General features: G+C 34.6%; 3 protein-coding genes across 3 annotated transcripts in view; all 3 read right to left on the reverse strand.

Moving 5' to 3' along the window:
* Positions 1–2212: 2212 nt before the first annotated feature.
* LOC136835805 (dentin matrix acidic phosphoprotein 1-like) lies at positions 2213–4897 on the reverse strand. The gene is made up of 4 exons (XM_067099659.1): positions 4351–4897; positions 3632–4238; positions 2835–3305; positions 2213–2801 (listed from the first exon to the last, which is right to left on the reverse strand). The coding sequence occupies exons 1-4, from the start codon at positions 4895–4897 to the stop codon at positions 2213–2215; spliced, it is 2214 nt and encodes a 737-aa protein (XP_066955760.1).
* A 10-nt stretch (positions 4898–4907) lies between these two features.
* LOC136835806 (uncharacterized) lies at positions 4908–7781 on the reverse strand. The gene is made up of 2 exons (XM_067099660.1): positions 7621–7781; positions 4908–5268 (listed from the first exon to the last, which is right to left on the reverse strand). The coding sequence occupies exons 1-2, from the start codon at positions 7779–7781 to the stop codon at positions 4908–4910; spliced, it is 522 nt and encodes a 173-aa protein (XP_066955761.1).
* A 1483-nt stretch (positions 7782–9264) lies between these two features.
* LOC136835807 (uncharacterized) overlaps positions 9265–21913 on the reverse strand; it is a 17631-nt gene continuing 4982 nt past the window's right edge. The window contains exons 2-3 of the mRNA XM_067099661.1: positions 13257–13359; positions 9265–9864 (exon numbers count right to left, since the gene is read on the reverse strand). Coding sequence (XP_066955762.1) covers positions 9265–9864; positions 13257–13359 — 703 coding nt within the window. The remainder of the gene's footprint in view (positions 9865–13256; positions 13360–21913) is intronic.

A 21913-nucleotide genomic window follows, 5' to 3' on the forward strand; every position in this document is an offset into this window, starting at 1 on the left:
ATTTTTTTCTTTAAGGGAGAAGATACCAAGAGTTTTTCATGCTCGAGGGTGACGCCAATGAGAGTTTCTTATTTGAGAGAGAAGACATTATGAGTTTTTTCTTTGAGGGAGAAGACATTGAGAGTGTTTTCTTTAAGGGAGAAGAAACAGAGTTTCTTGTTTGAGGGAGAAGACTTTGAGAGTACTCTTCCCTGAAGGAGAAGAAATTGAGAATTTCTTCTTTGAAGGAAAAGAAATTGAGACTGTTCTTCCCTGAGGGAGCAGATATTGAGAATTTCTTCTTTGAGGGAGAAGACACTGAAGGCTAAAGGGGGGAAGAAAATAAGGCCCCTCTTCTTTGAAGGAAGAAGAAATTGAGACCCCTTCTTCCTTGGAGGGAGAAAAAACTGAGACTTCTCTTCCTTGAGGGAGAAGAAATTGAGAGTTTCTTATCTGAGGGAGAAGAAACTGAGAGTTCTTCTTAGAGGGAAAAGAAACTGAGAGTGCTCTTCCTTGTCGTCTTGCCTGAGGGAGAAGAAATTAAGATTCCTCTTCCCTGAGGGAGAAGAAATTGAAACTCCTCTTCCATTGTGAGGAGAAATTGAGAATTTCTTTCCCAGAGAAGAAAGTGATACTACGCTTTCCTGAGAGAGAAGAAATTTTCTCTCGAATAAAGCGAAGAGATATTTATTGAAATAGACCAAAAACATTGTTATTTCTATCATAATATGAGAATACTCGTGATTATGTGTGAGTTATGAATAGAAAAAGATAGCCATTATATTATGCTGAAAAAAAAACATTAAAATAAAAAATACAAAAGATATCGAAATTTATCACTATCACGTAGAAAAAAAACAATGTTTCATGCTGAAAATAAAAGAAAAATATTATAGAAAAAATATTAAGATATATAAATTTAGCAAGTAAAAAAAAAACTTTTATGCTGACAATAAAAGGAAAACATTAAAATAAAAATAAAAAGGTATCTAAATTTATAACGCAGAAAAAAAATCACTGTTGTTTGCTGAAAACAAAAAAAAGAAATATATTAAAGAAAAAAGCACGAAAATACCTACATGCAAGGCGCACCAGCAACATATTTCCACTACGACTGAGGCCTATCTCAAAACCAATCATTGTGGCTTAGCGAAAAGTATTTTTTTTTTTTGGGCGGCACCTCCAAAAAAAAAAAACCCTTCGTTCCATATATCATATGGAATTCCCTTCACAGCCCTTGGAATTTGAGGAAAATGCGAAGGAGAGGAAAAACAGGAAAGACTGGGGGAAGCGTAGGTTACTGAAGCAGTAAACCTTTCAATGTTTATTTTTTGTAAAGGAGATAAATATAATTACTGTTCTTGAATAGTGCTTCGCAAACACGTTGTTATAAATGAATAAATAAATAAATAAATTAATTAATTAATTTATTTATTTATTTATTAAGTGGAAAACGTAGGCTACAGGAGTAGTAGCCTTTAAATATTTGTTTATTTCTGTAAATAAAACAAATAAAATTACTGGTACTGAATAGTGCTTCGTAAACAAGTTGTAATGAATGAACGAATGAAAGAATTTGCTTGTATATTTATCTATTTAAATAGTTTTCTATCTAATCTTTATAATTATCCAATCTTGTGACTCCCTTCTCTCACTTTCTCTCTTTCTCTCAAACTGCACACACTCGTTTGCATCCATCGTCTATTGGCAAAGCTTCCTGACACTTTTTCTAACTAGGTCTCACATTTTCACAATTTATTCTCTCTCTCTCTCTCTCTCTCTCTCTCTCTCTCTCTCTCTCTCTCTTTATAAACTGCACTTTTCCCCTCCCGGAATTGTCAAGCGCCTGACATTTTTCATTTACATGAATTTTCCTGCCCCGAGAAGCCTTAATAAATAGCTGGATGTCCCAGCAAGTTGCCATTGCATATTTTCCATTTAAAATGAGCGCCTGGAAAACGCCGAGTCTTTCCAGGAGTCTCCATGCATAATCTAGAAAAAAAGTTAATGGAACATCCCCCAGGGGTCTCCAGGCAACTCCGAGTCTTGGGAAGTATAAGCATCACCGGAGTCTTCCTTTGTCCTTTGGCAAGAATAAACCTCATCGGAGTCTTCCTTTATACTTTGGAAAGAATAAACCTCTTTGGAGACTTTAATATCCTTTGGGATGAATAAGCCTCTTCAGAGTCTTCCTTTGTCCTTTGGGAAGGATAAGCCTCATCAGAGTCTTCCTTTATCCTTTGGGAAGAATGAGCATCATTGGAGTCTTCCCCTGTCCTTTGGGAAGGATAGCCTCATCAAAGTCTTCCTCTGTCCTTTGGGAAGAATAAGCCTCTTCAGAGTCTTCCTTTTTCCTTTGGGAAGAATAAGCCTCTTCAGAGTCTTCCTTTGTCCTTTGGGAAGGATAAGCCTCATTAGAGTCTTCCTTTGTCCTTTGGGAAGAATAAGCCTCTTCAGAGTCTTCCTTTGTCCTTTGGGAAGAATAAGCCTCTTCAGAGTCTTCCTTTGTCCTTTGGGAAGAATAAGCCTCTTCAGAGTCTTCCTTTGTCCTTTGGGAAGAATAAGCCTCATTAGAGTCTGCCTTAATCCTTTGGGAGGAATAAGCCTCATTGGAGTCTTCCTCTGTCCTTTGGGAAGAATAAGCCCCTTCAGAGTCTTCCTTTGTCCGTTGGGAAGAATAAGCCTCATCAGAGTCTACCTCTATCCTTTGGGAAGAATAAGTCTCTTCGGAGTCTTCCTCTGTCCTCTGGGAAGAATAAGCCTCTTCAGAGTCTACCTTTGTCCTTTGGGAAGGATAAGTCTCTTTGGAGTCTTCCTTTGTCCTTTGGGAAGAATAAGCCTCTTCGGAGTCTTACTTTGTCCTCTCGGAAGGATAAGCCTCTTTGGAGTCTTCCTTTGTCCTTTGGGAAGGATAAGTCTCTTCGGAGTCTTCCTTCGTCCTTTGGGAAGAATAAGCCTCTTTGCCATCTTCCTTTGTTGTTTGGGAAGGATATGCATCTTTGGAGTCTCCCTTTGTCCTTCCGGAAGAATAAGACTCTTCAGAGTCTTCATTTGTCCTTTGGGAAGAAGTATCTTCAGAGTCTTCTTTTGTCCTTTGAGAAAGAAAAGCCTCTTTTGTGTTTTCCTTTCTTCGTTGAGAAGAAAAAGCCTCTTCAGAGTCTTCCTTTGTCCTATGGGAAGGATAAGCCTCTTTGGACTCTCCGTTTGTCCTTTGGGAAGAATAAGCCTCGCCGGAGTCTCCCTTTGCCCTTTTAGAAGAATAAGCCTCTCCAGAGTCTTCCTTTGTCCTTCGGGAAGAATAAGCCTCTTCAGGGTCTTCTTTTATCCTTTGGGAAGAAGAAGTCTCTTCAGAGTCTTATTTTGTCCTTTGAGAAGGATAAACCTATTTGGAGTTTTCCTTTCTCCTTTGAGAAGAAGAAGCCCCTTCAGAGTCTTCATTTGTCCTTTGGGAAGGATAAGCCTCTTTGGACTCTCCCTTTGTCCTTTGGGAAGAATAAGCCCCTCCAGGGTCTTCCTTTTCCTTCGGGAAGAATAAGCCTCTTCTGAGTCTTTCTTTGTCCTTTGGGAAGAAGAAGCCTCTTCAGAGTCTTCCTTTCTCCTTTGGGAAGGATAAACCTCTTTGGAGTCTTCGTTTGTCCTTTGGGAAGGATACGCCTCTTCATAGTCTTCATTTGAACTTTGGAAAGAATAAGCTTCTTCAGAGTCTTCCTTTGTCCTTTGGGAAGGATAAGCCTCTTCAGAGTCTTCATTTGTCCTTTGGGAAGGATAAGCCCCTTCGGAGTCTTCCTTTGTCCTTTGGGAGGAATAAACATCTTCGGTGTCTTCCTTTGTCCTTTGATAAGAATAAACTTCTCTGGAGTTTTCCTTTGTCCATTGGGAAGAATAAGCCTCTTCAGTGTCTTCCTTTGTCCTCTGAGAAGGATAAGCCTCTTCAGACTCTTCCTTTGTCCTTTGGGAAGAATAAGCATCTTCAGTCTTTATTTGTTCCTTTTGGAAGAATAAGTCCCTTTGGAGTCTTTCTTTGCCCTTTGGGAGGAATAAAATCTTCGGTGTCTTCCTTTGTCCTTTGAAAAGAATAAGCATCTTTGGAGTTTTCCTTTCTCCTCTTGGAAGAATAAGCCTCTTTAGAGTCTTCCTTTGTCCCTTGGGAACAATAAACCTCTTTGGAGTTTTCCTTTGTCCTCTGGGAAGAATAAGCATCTTCAGAGTCTTCCTTTGTCCTTTGGGAAGAATAAGCCTCCTTGGAGTTTTTCTTTGTCCTTTTGGAAAAAACAAGCATTTTCAGAGTCCTCCTTTGTCCTTTGGGAAGAATAAACCTATTCGGAGTTTTCATTTGTCCTTTGGGAAGAATAAGCATCTTCAAAGTCTTACTTTGTCCTTTGGGAAGGATAAGCCACTTCAGAGTCTTCCAGTGTCCTTTGGGAAGAATAAGCCTCTTTGCAGTTTTCCTTTGTCCTTTGGGAAGAATAAGCATCTTCAGAGTCTTCCTTTGTGCTTTGGGAAGAATAAGCCTCTTCGGAGTCTTCCTTTGTCCTTTGGGAAGAATAAGTATCTTCAGTCTTCCTTTGTCCTTTGGACAAGCCTCTTCAGAGTCTTCCTTTGTACTCTGGGAAGAATAAGCCTTTTCCATGTCTTCCTTTGTCCTTTGGGAAGGATAAGCCACTTCAGAGTCTTCCTGTGTTCTTTGGGAATAATAAGCCTCTTCGGAGTTTTCCTTTGTCCTTTGGGAAGAATAAGTATCTTCAGAGTCTTTCTGTATCCTTTGGGAAGAATAAACCTTTTCCTTTGTACTTTGGGAAGAATATGCATCTTCAGAGTCTTCCTTTTTCCTTTGGGAAGGATAAGTATCTTCAGAGTCTTCCTTTGTCCTTTGGGAAGAATAAGCCTCTTCGGAGTTTTCCTTTGGAAGAATAAGCATCTTCAGAGTCTTACTTTGTCCTTTGGGAAGGATATGCCACTTCAGAGTCTTCCTGTGTTCTTTGGGAAGAATAAGCCTCTTTGGAGTTTCCCTTTGTCCTTTGGGAAGAATAAGACTCCTCAAAGTCTTCCTTTGTCCTTTGGGAAGGATAAACCACTTCAGAGTCTTCCTGTGTTCTTTGGGAACGATAAGACTCTTCAAAGTCTTCCTTTGTCCTTTGGGAAGGATAAGCCACTTCAGAGTCTTCCTGTGTTCTTTGGGAAGAATAAGACTCTTCAAAGTCTTCCTTTGTCCTTTGGGAAGGATAAGCCACTTCAGAGTCTTCCTTTGTCCTTTGGGAAGAATAAGACTCTTCAAAGTCTTCCTTTGTCCTTTGGGAATGATAAGCCTCATTCAAGTTTTCATTTGTTCTTTAGGAAGAATAAGCCTCTTTGGAATCTTCTTTTGTCCTTTGGGAAGAATATACCACTATAGAGTCTTTCCCCGTCCTTTGGGAAGAATAATCCTCTTCGGAGTCTTCCTTTGTCCTTTGGGAAGAATAAGCCACTATGGAGTCTTCCCCTGTCCTTTGGGAAGAATGAGCCTCTTCGGAGCCTTCCCCTGTCCTTTGGGACGGATAAGCCTCTTCAGAGTTTTTCTTTGTCCTTTGGGAAGAATGAGCCTCTTCGGAGTCTTCCTTTGTCCTTTGGCAAGAATAAGCCTAATTGGAGTCTCCCCCTGTCCTTTGGGAAGGATAAGCCTCTTCGGAGTCTGCTTTTTTCCCTTTGGGAAGAATAAGCCTCTTCAGAGGCTTCCCCTGTTCTTTGGGAAGAATAAGCCCCTTCAAAGTCTTCCTTTGTCCTTTGGGAAGAATACGACTCTTCGGAGTCTTCCTTAGTTCTTTGGGAAGAATAAGCCTCTTCAGAGTCTTCCTTTGTCCTTTGGGATGGATAAGCCTCTTCAGAGTCTTCCTTGTCCTTTGGGAAGAATAAGCCTCATTGGAGTCTTCATCTGTCTTTGGGAAGAGTAAGTCTCATCGGAGTCTTCCTCCGTTCTTATGGGGAAATGATTTAAATATTTTTATTTCTTTTCGCGCAGAATGACAACATGAAGTTTAAAGAGGAACAATCACCAAACTAACAATAAACGGGACAGTTTGTTGAGTTTTTACCTTTTAATATAGGTGAAAATCTTTATTATTATTATTATTATTATTATTATTATTATTATTATTATTATTATTATAAAAATGAAATTCACTTAACATTATTATTAACATACAGATATAAAAGTTTCATTATTATTTTTATTATTATTATTATTATTATTTATTATTATTATTATTATTATTATTATTATTATTATTATAGAGAATAAAATTCATTCAGCGGTATTACTAACGTATAGATACAAAAATTTCCTTATTATTATTATTATTATTATTATTATTATTATTATTATTATTATTATTGCACTTTCAACAGCCTTCAACACAGAATGAATATCACGATGATCTTTAGTGACAAGAAAGAACATATCTAAACTGTAACCTCGATTACAGGTACTTCAAAAAGTTAAAACTCGCAGAAACAATTTTATTTCTAAGTTAAAACCAATACATCAAAAAACGAACTTTCATTAATGGTACTCAGACTCGACAAACCACGGGTTATTTAATTTTCTGGGTCTTGGTATCGTGATTTGTTGTATTTTTTACAGATTCCGTAAAGAAATATCAGCAGCTGGACAAGAACATAGAAATTTCTGGAGAGAGAGAGAGAGAGAGAGAGAGAGAGAGAGAGAGAGAGAGAGAGAGAGAGAGAGAGATTTGTGACTTTTTCATTGGTGGATTTGAGTGAGATTTAGCCTCTTCTTCTTCTTGCTGTTATTGGAAGGAAATAAAGTTTGGAGAATTGAGATGTTATCAAACGTATTCCTCTTGACGTATCTCAGTGTCTGAATGACGCATCTGGTAACTGACGTAAGAAAGAACGATGATATAGTCACTGGAGAATGAAAATAAGAATTCAAAAGAAATATATTGGACCTATTCTTATTATTATTATTATTATTATTATTCAGAAGATGAACCCTATTCATAAGTAACAAGCCCACCAAAGGGGCCACTGACTTGAAATTCCAGCTTCTAAAGAATATGGTGTTCATTAGAAAGAAGTAACACAGGGTAATGGGAAATACAAAGAGAAGAGATCACTTATTAAAAAAGAAAAAATTAAATAACAAATTAATAAATAAATAGAAAAAAATATAAGTAAATTATTAAAATGCAAGAATTGCATTGGGGTAGTAATGCATTGCATCATCACTTGAACTTCAGAAGTTCCAATTACACGACATCCTCAGGGAGGCTGTTCCACAGTCCAACGGTTTGAGGAATAAATTTTCATTGATAACACTTTGAAGTACACACTGGACAGACAGACAGACACTAGACGAAAGCAAAATCTCAGTAGAACTTCATCGTCGGAAGCTAAGGAGAAAGAAGTTTCCAGTTTCGTGACGAAACTTCTTGAGGTTAACAATAAAGTACGACTCATAGTATATATCGATTGCTACCAGTCACCCTTTCAGTCAGCAGCTATTATGGTATTGATTTGCTCCGTCCATTATTCAGGGATCTTTTCTTCTTCTTTTCTTTTCTTCTTCTTCTTCTTCTTCTTCTTCTTCTTTTTTCTTCTTCTTCTTCTTCTTCTTCTTCTTCTTTCGTTTGCAATTTGGATTACTGGACTCTACGCACGTCTATCGACTTAGCCTTCCTTCTTGCTTGCGTTGCTTGAATAGGAGTGTTCTTCTTCTTCTTCTTCTTCTTCTTCTTCTTCTTCTTCTTCTTCTTCTTCTTCTTCTTCTTTCGTTTGCAATTTGGATTTCCGGTCTCTACGCTCATTTATTGATTTAACCTTCATTCTTGCTTCCGTTGCTTGAATGGGAGTGTTCTAAGTCTTCTTCTTCTTCTTCTTCTTTCTTTCGTCTGCAATTGGGATTTCCGGTCTCTACGCTCATTTATTGATTTAACCTTCCTTCTCGCTTGCGTTGCTTGAATGGGAGTGTTCTAAGTCTTTGTTTTCTTCTTCTTCTTTCGTTTGCAATTTGGATTTCTGGGCTCTACGATCGTTTACTGGCTTTCCTTCCTTTCTGCTTGCGTTGCTTGAATGGGAATGTTCTAAGCCTTTGCAGTTTTCCGGGTAGTACAAAAATCTGAAGACTTTACAGAGTTTTGTCAAGCACTGGATAAGTCTTGAGGACTCATCCAACATGGATGGCGTAGAGTAGGCAATGACGTTGTTGTCACGCCAGTTTTAGTAACCATAAATCAATCAATCATGCAATGACGTACTCGCTAAGTTCGTTTTCAAGATCAGAATTATTCTCCAGCTTTAAAACAATGTTATGCTTTGCTGTCTTGCCCTGATTAAAGAAAATGAGAGAACTAGAAAGAATATCATGCAGGTATAGAAAGAAACAGACACTGATATAATGCTAAACAATTTCGAAATATGCAAATGATTTGAGTATAAGCGAATACCACAGTGAGATAACAGTTGGAAGCTCAGAACAAAGCGCTTTAGAGTTTGTTCACGCTTCGTTAAATGTACAATTTGTACTCCGGCGATGCGTGAACGAACTTCAAAATGTTCGGTACTGAAACATCTGCTCTGTTAGGTTCCTGCGGTGTCCGATTACATATACTGAAAAGCTTGCAAAAGAGGGTTGACAACAGGGGGCATGAGAAGAAGGTCGCTTAAATTATGGCTGGTTACTGTGGGTACGAAACGTTTTAACTTTTCGCTATTCTGGCTTCACTCTGTCGAAGTTGGAATTACTAGAGTGTAATATATATAGTTTTTCTAATTTTAGTCACTAAAAAGCAATTTCGTGAGCCTTCAGTGGTTGAAAAATTTTTCTCTCTCTCTCTCTCTCTCTCTCTCTCTCTCTCTCTCTCTCTCTCTCTCTCTCTCTCTCAGTCCTTTATTCTAGTTAATGAGAGCCAAATTCATAAGGATTTATTGGTTAAGAGTCTCTCTCTCTCTCTCTCTCTCTCTCTCTCTCTCTCTCTCTCTCTCTCTCTCTCTCTCAGCTTTTTATTCTAGTTAATGAAACAAATTTCATTTGTACTCAGTGGTTGAGAATCTTAATCTCCCTTTCTCTCTCTCTCCCATCTTCTGAATAATAATAATAATAATAATAATAATAATAATAATAATAATAATAATAATAATAATAATAATAATAATAATAATAATAATAATAATTCCAGCCAGTTTGGATTTCAAATAATTAAATTTTTCCTCGATCCAGTCACGAACAGCAAAGGTCACGCGGCTTTAAATAGCCCAAAACAATTACGGTTAATTATGGATGCACAAACATCAGTAACAACGAATGAGGGGGTTGTGGGTGAGGTTTGTGGGTGGGGGCTGTGGGGGGAAGTTGTGGGTAGGGGTTGTGAGTGAGGGTTGCGTATGGTAAGTTGTGGTTGGGGTTGTGAGCGAGGGTTGCAGGTGGGGTTGTGGATGGGGTTGTGAGTGAGGGTTGCAGGTGGGGTTGTGGATGGGGTTGTGAGTGAGGGTTGCGGGTGAGGGTTGTGGATGGGGTTCAGGATGGGGGTTGTGGGTGAGGTCGTGAATGGGGGTTGTAGGTGAGGGTTGTGGATGGGGGTTGTAGATGAGGGTTGTGAGTTGGGGTTTTGGGTGGGGGGTTGTATGGGTTGTGGGTGTGGGTTGAGGATGGGGGTTGTAGCTGAGGGCTGTATATGGGTGTTGAGGGTGAGGGTTGTGCGTGGGAGGTTGTGGTGGGTGAGGATTGTGAGTGGGGGTTATGGGTGAGGGTTGTGGATGGGGTTGTGGGTGAGGATTGTGGGTGGAGGGTTGTGGATGAGGGCCGTGGGGAGTATTGTGGATGGGGGGTTGTGGGTGAGGGTGGGTGGGGTTGAAGGTGAGGGTTGTGGGTGAAGGGGTGTGGGTGGAGGGCTGTTTGTGAGGGATGTGGGTGAGGGTTGTGGGCGTGTGTGGGTGTGGGGTTGTAGGTGAGGGTTGTGGGTGGAGGTTGGGTTGTGGGTGTGGGTTGTAGTGGTGGGGGTTGTGTCAGAATTAACTATATGAAATAATTAATAATTCGAGTATTTCTTTTCCTCCTTGAATTAGTGCTGCCTGTCACTGACCATACTTGTTGCGGCGCCAGTTCCAGAAAACGATTAGTCTGACAGTTAGTACTAAGTGATGACAAACTCGTCCCTTGGAATGTAATGATTGATTGATTGATATTTAGTAGACTGTCGTTGCAACACCAGAAATATAGAATGATGTAGCATGTATAAAATTTATTTATAATTAAGTAACGTTGTGAGATATTATATATATATATATATATATATATATATATATATATATATATATATATATATATATTATATATAGTAATATATATGTATACTGTATATACATGTATACTGTATATATATACATATATATATATATATATATATATATATATATATATATATATATATATATATATATATATATCAGTGCTTTTAACGATATCTTCTTTATAATGGAAGAATGATTTATATCTTCAGATTCAAATTAGAGAAATAAAATTACAATAACACCTTCACTCCCAACAATCCCATTACCCCCTTTATATACACTGTACATACAATATGGGATACGACACCATCTTTCAAGCACTTATGGCCTCCCCCTCAACTGTTAACCCCCAACAACCGGGAGGAATATTCAAAGAAACTTTCTAATATAAATATTTCTTTCAATAAATTTCATGGGCGTTTACGATACTTCTTGAGAGCTCGGAAGTAAACTGATAAGTGTCATGTTTCAGTCAAAATATTATTATTATTATTATTATTATTATTATTATTATTATTATTATCATCATTATTATAATTATTATTATTATTATTATTATTATTATTATTATTATTTAGAAGATGAACCCTATTCATATGGAACAAGCCTACAGGGGCCACTGACTAGGAAATTCAAGCTTCCAAGGAATATGGTGTCCATTTAAAAAAATAAATAACAGAATGAAGAGATCACTAATTAAAAAAGAAAAATAAATAACAAAGTAATAATTACGTGGATAAAAATGTAACTAAATCATTAAAATACAAGGAGATTTGTTTTAGGGTAGTAATGTGTTGCTTCTTCGCTTGAACTTTCGAGGTTCCAATTGCACAGCATCCTCAGGAAAGCTGTTCTACTCCTGTCTGGCAATACTTTATCGATCTGGAATCTCTTTTATGTTCACTGATAATCATCGAAAGATTTATACCACCTGAGAAATCATCCAATACCAAAAGGCGAGATGAAATACAAGAAGTAGTTACAGGAATTATTAAAAGTGTTGATAATGACCAACCGCGAGTATAGGAAGGATACAGCGCGGTCTTCTTCCCTTGAAGGGGATAAACGAAATAAAAACTCTCTGCTGATGGATAAACAGTAAGAGAAAACGAAGGAGATAAGGAAAAATTTTTTCGAAGAAGAAACAATTTAGATAACGAACGAAAGAGAGAGGAAAGATACAAATTTATCCAGTGAAAGAAATACTATGAATTACCCGTAAAAGGAAACTAAGGAGATAAGGAACAAAATAGTTTTCGAAGAAGAACAAATTTAGGCAACGAATAAACGAAATAGAAATAAAGAATAAAAAAAAAATATCGGAAAATTATCTTAAAGAACAAAAAAAAAAAAAAATGTGAGAAAATGCTCTGGAAAAATTTGATTCCGTGAAGGCAATAACAACAAAATGAAACCTATTTGGCGAAGAATAAGGCTGATAAAAAATAAAAAACGAAAATGGGAAAATAGAGGGGAAACATAGTCTTCAGCGAACGACAAACCGAATCAAGGAAAAAGAGAACAAAAAATGTAACGAGCAAACAGCGATATATGTCAGAAACTGAGGCATCAGACATCACCGTAAACTTCGAACCAATTTCAAAAACCAGTCGGTTCAGCAAGCTAAAAGGATTTTTTTTTTTATATTTTTCTCTTTTTTTATTTTTCAGTTTGAAGGACAGTCGTTTGGTGTGTTGCTTCAAACGGTAACAGCTGATAATTCAACAAAAATCAACAAAAATATGTATGGCTATATATATATATATATATATATATATATATATATATATATATATATATATATATATATATATATATATATATATATATATATATATATATATATATGTGTATATGTATATGTATACATACATATATATATATATATATATATATATATATATATATATTTATAAAATGTATATATATATACATATACTATATGTATATATATATATATTATATTAAATAAACTAGAATATTAATAACATACACGTACAAAAAAATACAGAAAAACAACACAAGAAAATATTCACGAAAAAAATATAAAAACTGATAAATAAAGCTAAAACAATACAACAATACATAACATGAAAGAGAACTATAATATATATATATATATATATATATATATATATATATATATATATATATATATATATATATATATATATATATCTATACACACACACATTAGTAACTCAAGATTCATTTGTCTGATTATTGTTGCGATTCATGCCACTCTTTTGATCGTTTCAGAAAATTAAAAAAAAACCTTCACCTGACAAACCAACCCAAAAGGTTCACGAGTAGTGCCGAAACTCTCTGTAATTTTCTCTTAACTTTCAATAACGACGTTGTCAGACCGGTTTGATGGGCAAACTTCTGGTTTTCGGATGGAACCACGAGACCAACGTACGAACAAACGAACGGAAGAACCAATGAACGAACTGCGAACGAACGAACGAACGGGAAAACTGCAGAACGAACGAAGGGACGAAGGAACGAAGGGAAGAACGAATGAAGGGAAGAACGAACGAACGGCGAATGAACGGAAAAACGGCAGAACGAACGAACGAACGGAAGAACGAACGAACGAAGGGAAGAACGAACGAACGAATGGAAGAACGAACGAACGGAAGAACGAACGGGAAAACGAAAGAACGAATGAATGAACGAACGGAAGAACGAACAGCCGAATGAACGAATGAATGAACGAACGAACGGAAGAACGAACGGACAAACGAAAGAATGAATGAACGAACGAACGGAAGAACGAACGGGCAAACGAAAGAATGAATGAACGAACGAATAGAAGAACGAGACCAAAATACGAACGAACGAACGAAGAACGAATTACTGGGAAGGACCTAGAGTCCCAGGTGCCCAAGAGAAGAAGAAGAAGAAGCTTCAGTCGACTAGTGAAGGGGGGTTGTTTGGCAATTCTTGGTTCTTTAGTACTATGGATTATAATGACCTATGGAACGGTCCACTCGGATGTCCTTACTTATTCCTGAAGAAGAAGAAGAAGAAGATGAGGAGGAGGAGGAGGAGGAGGAGGAGGAGGAGGAGGAGGAACTAAAGTTGAGTTCTTCACTGAAGGGATTTACTGTATAATATAGAAAGACAGATCCTGTCTCACTCTGCATTTCCCTATATATATATATATATATATATATATATATATATATATATATATATATATATATATATATATATATATATATGATATATATATATATGAGAGAGAGAGAGAGGCTTCATAAACGAACTGGGTCCTTAGAGAAAAATGTAAAGAAATGTCTCTCTTTTTGAATGTCGACAAACCAACCGCCTGAAATGGAACAGGTTATATAACTGAAGGAACGCAGAAGATGAAACAGAGAAGAAAATTGCATAAGAAATAGTATGAAGGACAGATCAAACTGGTTCATCCTTGAGCTCACGATTTCCACAGATTTCCTGATGACTACATAGTGAATATCGATGAAATGACGGTTAGAGCAGGTTATTCTAGTATCTGGTGTTTATAGTATACGTAGGTAAGGTCATATTAGAAATTTGAATATAGAAAAGCCATAGAATAAAAGAATGAAATAAAATATTATTGCAAGATTGTAGAGGGAGTTTCTATTCGCGCTTGCGCAGTTGGGAGGTGATATTCTAACCTTTGGGTGAATGTTTAGATAGTTGCCTTTTCAATAGATATCATTAAAGTTACGGACGAATTCCACTAAGATTTTGTGTAGAGACGTATCGTGGACCAAGGAAGAGGTGATTGGATTTTAAGTTGGATAGGGATACGTTTGCCCCCGATAAATATGTCCGGATACATTAGTCCGGATAAAAGTGCGGAGTCCTGATACATTTGTCCGAATACATTTGTCAGGATACATTTGTTCGAATACATTTGTTAGGATACATTCGTTAGGCAACATTTTTCTGGATAAATTTGTTTGGATATATTTCTCCGGATGCATTTGTCCAGATACATTTGTCAGGATACATTAGTCTGGATACATTTGTCTAGATACATTTATCAGGATACATTTGTCAGAATACACTCGTCCGGATACATTTGTCAGGGTACATTTCTCAGAATACAATCGTCCGGATACATTTGTTAAGATACATTCATTAGGATACATTTGTCTACTTTATAAATGGGAAGAATATGGAAAAAACAAAGTAAACATGAATTACTTCATGGATGAATAACTGATGAATAAATTTGACTCATCAAAATAATATAATAATATAACATGTGGCTTACACCCTAGAGAATTTGTAAACTTATTCAGCTCGAGAATAATTAAGTCTTTTTAAAATAAAATGTTAGCTGAAATTAAATCTGGATGACCTATAATTTATAACAGAATGTTAATTCAAGCAGCAATTATGTATAATAACTGCCAAATAACTCTAAGATATATTAAAATATTACAAAAAAATATAGATATCATTTCTGCTACCCACATATTTCCCACGTTGTGCCAAGTGTCTGAACAAAACTAATTACTTGGCTTAATGGTGCTGTGGTGCTGGGTATTTAACTATTCCAGGGAGAATTCTGCACTTTATGTTGACAGTGACTTATGATCTCTGTAGCTTGTATTTATATATGTGTATATATACATATAATATATATATATATATATATATATCATATATATATATATATATATATATATATATATATATATATATATATATATATATTAAAACAAGGGATCTGAAGGACACGTCATGAAATAGTTCATAACGTCTCCTTCACCCTCCTTGTTCTATGTTGGTTGACAGCAAAGCTTCCTATGTCCATATATATATAATATATATATATATATATATATATATATATATATATATATATATATATATATATATATATATATATATATATATATATACATTTGAAAGAGGTTTACAAAAGATAATAGAAAATATAGAAAGGTAGAATGTTGTTTTAGAGTAGTGATGCATTGTATCTATGTACGTTTAGGGAAATAAGGAAAGTGTACATTTACAGCACATTATACGGTATGAAAATGCTGTACATTATATATGTATAGTATATAATATATATATATATATATATATATATATATATATACATATATATACATATGTTTTATATATACATACATATATATATACACACACACACACACACACATATATATATATATATATATATATATATATATATATATATATATATATATATATATAAATATATATATAAAACACACACACACATATATATGTATATATATATATATATGAATGTCTTTTCCTGTAATATACAGTGTAAATATGAATATAAGAAGGCCCATAAAACACTATTTAAACGTTGAAACCATATATTTTGATGATATTGGCCTCTGTTCACTGGTAGAATATGCATATTCTATAGTGAACAGGGCACAGAAGCTATGCCCGAAATATATGGTTTCAACGTTTAAATAGTGTTTTATGGGCCGTCTTTTATATTCATATTTATATATATATATATATATATATATATATATATATATATATATATATATATATATATATAATAGGATGGACAGAGAGAGAGAGAGAGAGAGAGAGAGAGATGGACAGAGAGAGAGAGAGAGAGAGAGAGAGAGAGAGATTTCACCAACTTTTCCTTTGCTTTTCCTGAATCTGACGTATTATGCAAGTCTCGGAAATCTTATGGAACCTCAATCCAACATAGAGAGAGAGAGAGAGAGAGAGAGAGAGAGAGAGAGAGAGAGAGAGAGAGAGAGAGAGAGAGTCCGTTCGGATGAGGAAATACTTTTGGAAACCTTACCCACAGAAGTGACGAGAGAAGAAACTATTTCTTTCTCTCTCTCTCTCTCTCTCTCTCTCTCTCTCTCTCTCTCTCTCGATAAAACGTGAAATATTCTGCTAGTCTGTCTGTCTGTCTCGAGAAAATCCCAGCCTACTTGTAAATCGGCTGGAAGTTAATTTGCATCAGAGCCTTTTCACATTTTTGTCAAATTCAAGAGCAGTCTCTCTCTCTCTCTCTCTCTCTCTCTCTCTCTCTCTCTCTCTCTCTTAACTTTCCGTTTCTATTGTAGACCTGAAATATTTATAGATGAAAGTTTGATTTTCAAAGGACAGTTGTAAATTCCAGCCAGAAAAACTTCTTCTCTTTTACTTCATATTTTTCTACTTCTTCTTTTTCTTCTTTCCTTTATCATCATTTGTATTCCCATTACAGCCACTGGGAGGAGGTTAGGTTATCACCCGTGTATGTGAATAAGTTTGTTGCCAACCATAACGACCTAGCTATCCTGGAGTCTATTAGCATGAAGAGAAGTGTTCCCTCGTTAAATACTGAATTGTCGTCAACTCAGTTACATGTTGCCTAGCTTTTTCTTTAGGCTTATTTTCTGTATTCTCTTAGTATTATTCTTCCATCTCGCCTGGTGAGTCTGCGCCTTTGTTCCCCTGACCTATACCTTTTGTGGCCCTTTTTTTTCTTTTATTTTATGTTGGTTTATATACCTACTTTTAACGCCGCATTGCCTTCTTTGTGAATTTTAAATATTTTAATTTTTCTTTATTTTTTAATACCGTGATTCTATCTGTACTGCAAATTATTTTCTTTTTTAGCCTTGAAAATGTGACATGTGTCATGAAACGTCTGCAATAAATTTGGAAGAATGGAGGTCTTCGTTTCCCTTGTTCCTCGAGGATGTGCATATATATATATATATATATATATATATATATATATATATATATATATATATATATATATATATATATATATATATATACACATACATATACTGTATATATATACATTATATATACGATATATCACATTAATATAATTATGTATATACATAATTAATTGTGTATATACATATGCATATATATATATATATATATATATATATATATATATATATATATATATATATATATATTTATATATGTAATTAATTACATGATATACCTGCATATATACATTGTATACATCTATAATGTATGTATGTATACATACATATATATATATGTATATATATCATATAATTTTAATTTGGAGTTGTATTATAATTAACAGGCATCTCCTGTGAACAAATTACAAATAAATTAATTAACAATTAATAAATCAAGTGCCAGGTTGCAGGCGTAAATTACTTGAAATCCGGGAGGTCTTCTAATGAGGTGGTAATAAATATTTTCACTAATTAATTTCATGCATTTAAAAGCAACTCGACTCCAGCTTTGAAACTCGAGAGAACCGAAGTGATTTTTGCGCTCATTTTTTCAACTCCCTAAATATTCTAGGAATATTTTACGTGATGCGCACCAAATAAGGACAGAAGACAAAAGCATGAAAGGTATTTGTAATATCAGATTAAAATAAAGGGAATAATATATATATATATATATATATATATATATATATATATATATATATATATATATATATATATATATATATATATATATATATATATATATATATATATATATATAATTTTATTGGATGAATTTCAGAGAGCTGTTTTGTAAATTTTAGACCAATATATATATATATATATATATATATATATATATATATATATATATATATATATATATATATATATATATATATATATATATATATATATATATATATTATATATATATATATATATATATATATATATATATATATGTATATATATATACATATAATGTATATATATATAAATATATTTTATGTCGTGCTCAAGTAAAAATTTCATAACTTGTGTGACATATTATTGTTCCCTTTTCACCTGCGTATTTCTTCTAAGTCGACGAAGCAGTCGTCCACAGCGTCTCTTCAGTAGTCAGCCGCTTACGAGTCTGTTATTTCGAAGGGAATTAGATTAAAAGTAATTACATCTCTCAGAAAGGCGTAATGGAGACGAAATGGTAGCTTCTTACTTTAATGAGGAAAGTTAACTACAAACTCAAGTACAATTACGGTTACAGTTACTATCTTGAAACCACTCTCGCTAGACAAAGTTCAGTTTAAATCTGGTTGGGACCACGAAAGCAAGGGGAAGCTGCGTCTTCTTGTATGGGTGACTTGGGACTCGAATGCTCTTCTTATGGTTTCTGGCTTCTCTGGAACCGCTGTTTCTTCCTGCTATCTTCCAACTCCTCCTTTTCAGTTCCTTATAGGAAGATTTTATCTGTACGGCCTCCCCTAGAACAGCTTGATTGGGAAGGACTGTGGTGGGTGTTGTTAAACTTTCTCCTTAGAGGATTTGATTGGAAATGATCTCAGGAGGAGGTGTAAATGACTCCTCCCCAGAGAGTTTGATTGGAGAGATGATGAACTACTTCACTTTGTTCAGCCCCTTCCCATGGAATTTCCATGTAAACGCCTCCTGTTGAAGGCGGGGTTATAGATATGGCTTCTGACGAGGTGCTGAGTAATCCTTGGTCAGTTAAATTGCGAGGCACAGTTTCCAGATTTTATGATCGGTTTGAGTTCGTGCAAGACGGTTTCTCGTGGTCTGCTTACTTGACACTTCTAGTCTCGCAATGCATAACAACCAAGGCTTAATTGTTGTTCTCTCTCTCTCTCTCTCTCTCTCCTCTCTTTATTCTTTCTCTCTCTGTCTGTCTGTCTGCCTGTCTCTCTCTCTCTCTCTCTCTTTATTTATTTTTATGCTTTCCTATCTAATTTTACTTATACCTTTACATCTACTGTATATATATATATATATATATATATATATATATATATATATATATATATATATATATATATATATATATATATATATATATAGTCCTAAAATTTACAAAACAGCTCTCTGAAGTTCATGAAAAAAATTTAAAATTTAAAATATATATATATATATATATATATATATATATATATATTATATATATATATATGTGAATGTTTGTATATTTGTTTGTCCACTATAGAAATCAGAACCGATTGACAGACCCAGACAAAATTTTGCACACGACCTCTATGTCACTCCAGAAAGGCTTTTAACTCAAAATCAAACCCCTGTCCCGTGACAGACATACAAACACAGACAAAACAAATGAAACCTTTGTTTTTGCGTCACCTTTTCCTTCAGTGTTACTGGTTCAATTCTCATTTCTCTCCTGACGCTCCGCCTTTTATTCCATGCACTGTCCGACGTATTGTTAACCTACAACAATAAATCCAAATCCCCCATAACAAAAATCTTTCATCAAAAGTTACGTGAATTTTGATCATAATTTTTTATCATTATTAATATAAGTGTTAAATATGTACCTCACTGCTTGGTTGTATTGCTAAATTAAATATTTTTGGCTTCGTTACAAAACATATTTCAGAGCTATAAAGCAATGAACCCAAACCAGTAGGTCAAAATTTTGTTCTCCCTGAACAGTTGTCTTCGTCATTCACGCATGCATAGCAGCTGGTAGCTCAACACAACGTGCAAGGTCTCTGATGGCAGTATATCCTTTTTATTTATTATTTATAATGCGAATTTTCTTATTAATTTGATCGTTTCTTCTTCTTTTTTACCTTCGGAATTCGTTATAGCGACTACTTCGTAGTATCATGACGGCGTATTTTGTTATAAATTCGGTTTAAATGAGGTTTATGGGGTGCTTTGGCAACAACACTTCACTACATACCGAAGGCCGGTAGGTCTGTCTGTTGTTGCATGAGAGACAGACCTCCCCTCCCACACACACACACAAACACACAGACACACCTGAGTGCGAATTGCAGGAATACAATATTTTTTATTTATTGTCTTTGTTCAGCGGAGATGCTTTTTATTCTTTTCTGATAGAGGAACTTACCTTCCCCTCCCCCTTCCCCCTTCTATCTTCCTCATCCTCCCTCCCCTTCCTCCTGACTCAGTTCCTTCTTTCTCTTTCTTTCCCTTCCTCCCCTTTCCATTTTCTCCTCCCTTCCTTCAACCTCCCTCCCCTCTCCCTTCCCCTCCCCTTCCAGTCATTGAGAGTTTTCCCGGGCAGCATGCTGAGTTGTCAGCTATATACATATATATATATATATATATATATATATATATATATATATATATATATACATATATATATATATATATATTATATATATATATATATATATATATATATATATATATATATATATATATACTATATATATATACACACACACACACACACAATATTATATATATATATATATATTATATATATATATATATATATATATATATATATATATATATATATATATATATGTTATATGTATGTAGAATCTACTGGTCACTTTTACCAGATACATATGTAATTATAATAGCCACAATGCCCTCTTAACTACTCCAATTCTTCTTGCTTTCTTTTGAGATATGTTTGTCACACAAAAGCCGTTAGATCCAAGTGCAAGAAATTGAAGACTGTGGTGCCTGGTCGCTTGGATCTTACGGCTTTGTGGTGACAAGCATATCCAAAAAAAGCGAAGAATTGAGGAAGTTAAGAGGGCATTGTGGCTATTATATAGTTATAGTATATATATATATATATATATAATATATAATATTATATATACATATATATATATATATATATATATATATTATATATATATATATATATATATATATATATATATATATATATATATTGAGAGAGAGAGAGGAGAGAGAGCGAGAGAGACATATACATATATATATTTTTTTTTCTTTTTAATAGTTATTCTCCTTTCTGTATTTCCCATTGCCTTCTGTTACTTTTTCAAATGAACACCGTATTCTTTGGAAGTCTTGAATTTCAAGTCAGTGGCCCTGTGGCCTGTTCCATACAGACAAGGTCCATCTTCTGAATAATAATAAATAATAATAATAATAATAACAATAACATTAATAAATAATCATTTTCTTTTAGGAACATTACTTATACACGTATAATAGTGTTTCTCATTCCTTGCCCTTCATTATCGTTAAGACATCTACAGCATATTGAAATTTCATTTTGTAGATTATATCCCAATTTGCCTATTATTTTCCCGTCTATTTGGAGTTTAAATAAATAAATCTCAATTTATCTAATAATTTTTTTTTTTCAAAATTTGAAGCATTAGTACATACTGATAAGCCTCATGCTGTTGCAACTTATGTTTTCTTAAGAAACAGCTAGGAAACCATAAAATCCTTTCATTAACCCAACTTGGTTATAATCCTTATTGAAAAATACTATTTTTAGTCTGAAGGTCAAGCAGGAATTATCCCTCCAGTTAAGACAGGATTATAATTTTTCCTTCAATTCCTTATCCCGTTATAAATTGCACAATTTGCCACTAGATGTTACTAGGAGAGAGAAGGGATGTTTACATGTTTTTCATTCACGATGTCTTCCTTGTTCAAAAGATGTTTACCCTTCCATTATGTCCAGCTTAATAATTAGTGTAATTTTAGATGTAGTTCATTAATTTGAAAACGTACAGACACACAAACACAGACATTCACAAACACACGTACCCAAATCTTGCTTCTCTATCTATGAACACACCTGTGGGTGTTCCCATAAGTCTTATCTAGTAGTTTTCAGACGATTATTATGAGCACCAATTGGGCATTTTAACATCTTTGAGAAAATTACTAACTGCCGTCAGCTGACGCTTTTAAAGTAAATAATACGAACA

This window comes from Macrobrachium rosenbergii, chromosome 55 (genome assembly GCF_040412425.1).
Source record: "Macrobrachium rosenbergii isolate ZJJX-2024 chromosome 55, ASM4041242v1, whole genome shotgun sequence".
NCBI lineage: Eukaryota > Metazoa > Arthropoda > Malacostraca > Decapoda > Palaemonidae > Macrobrachium > Macrobrachium rosenbergii.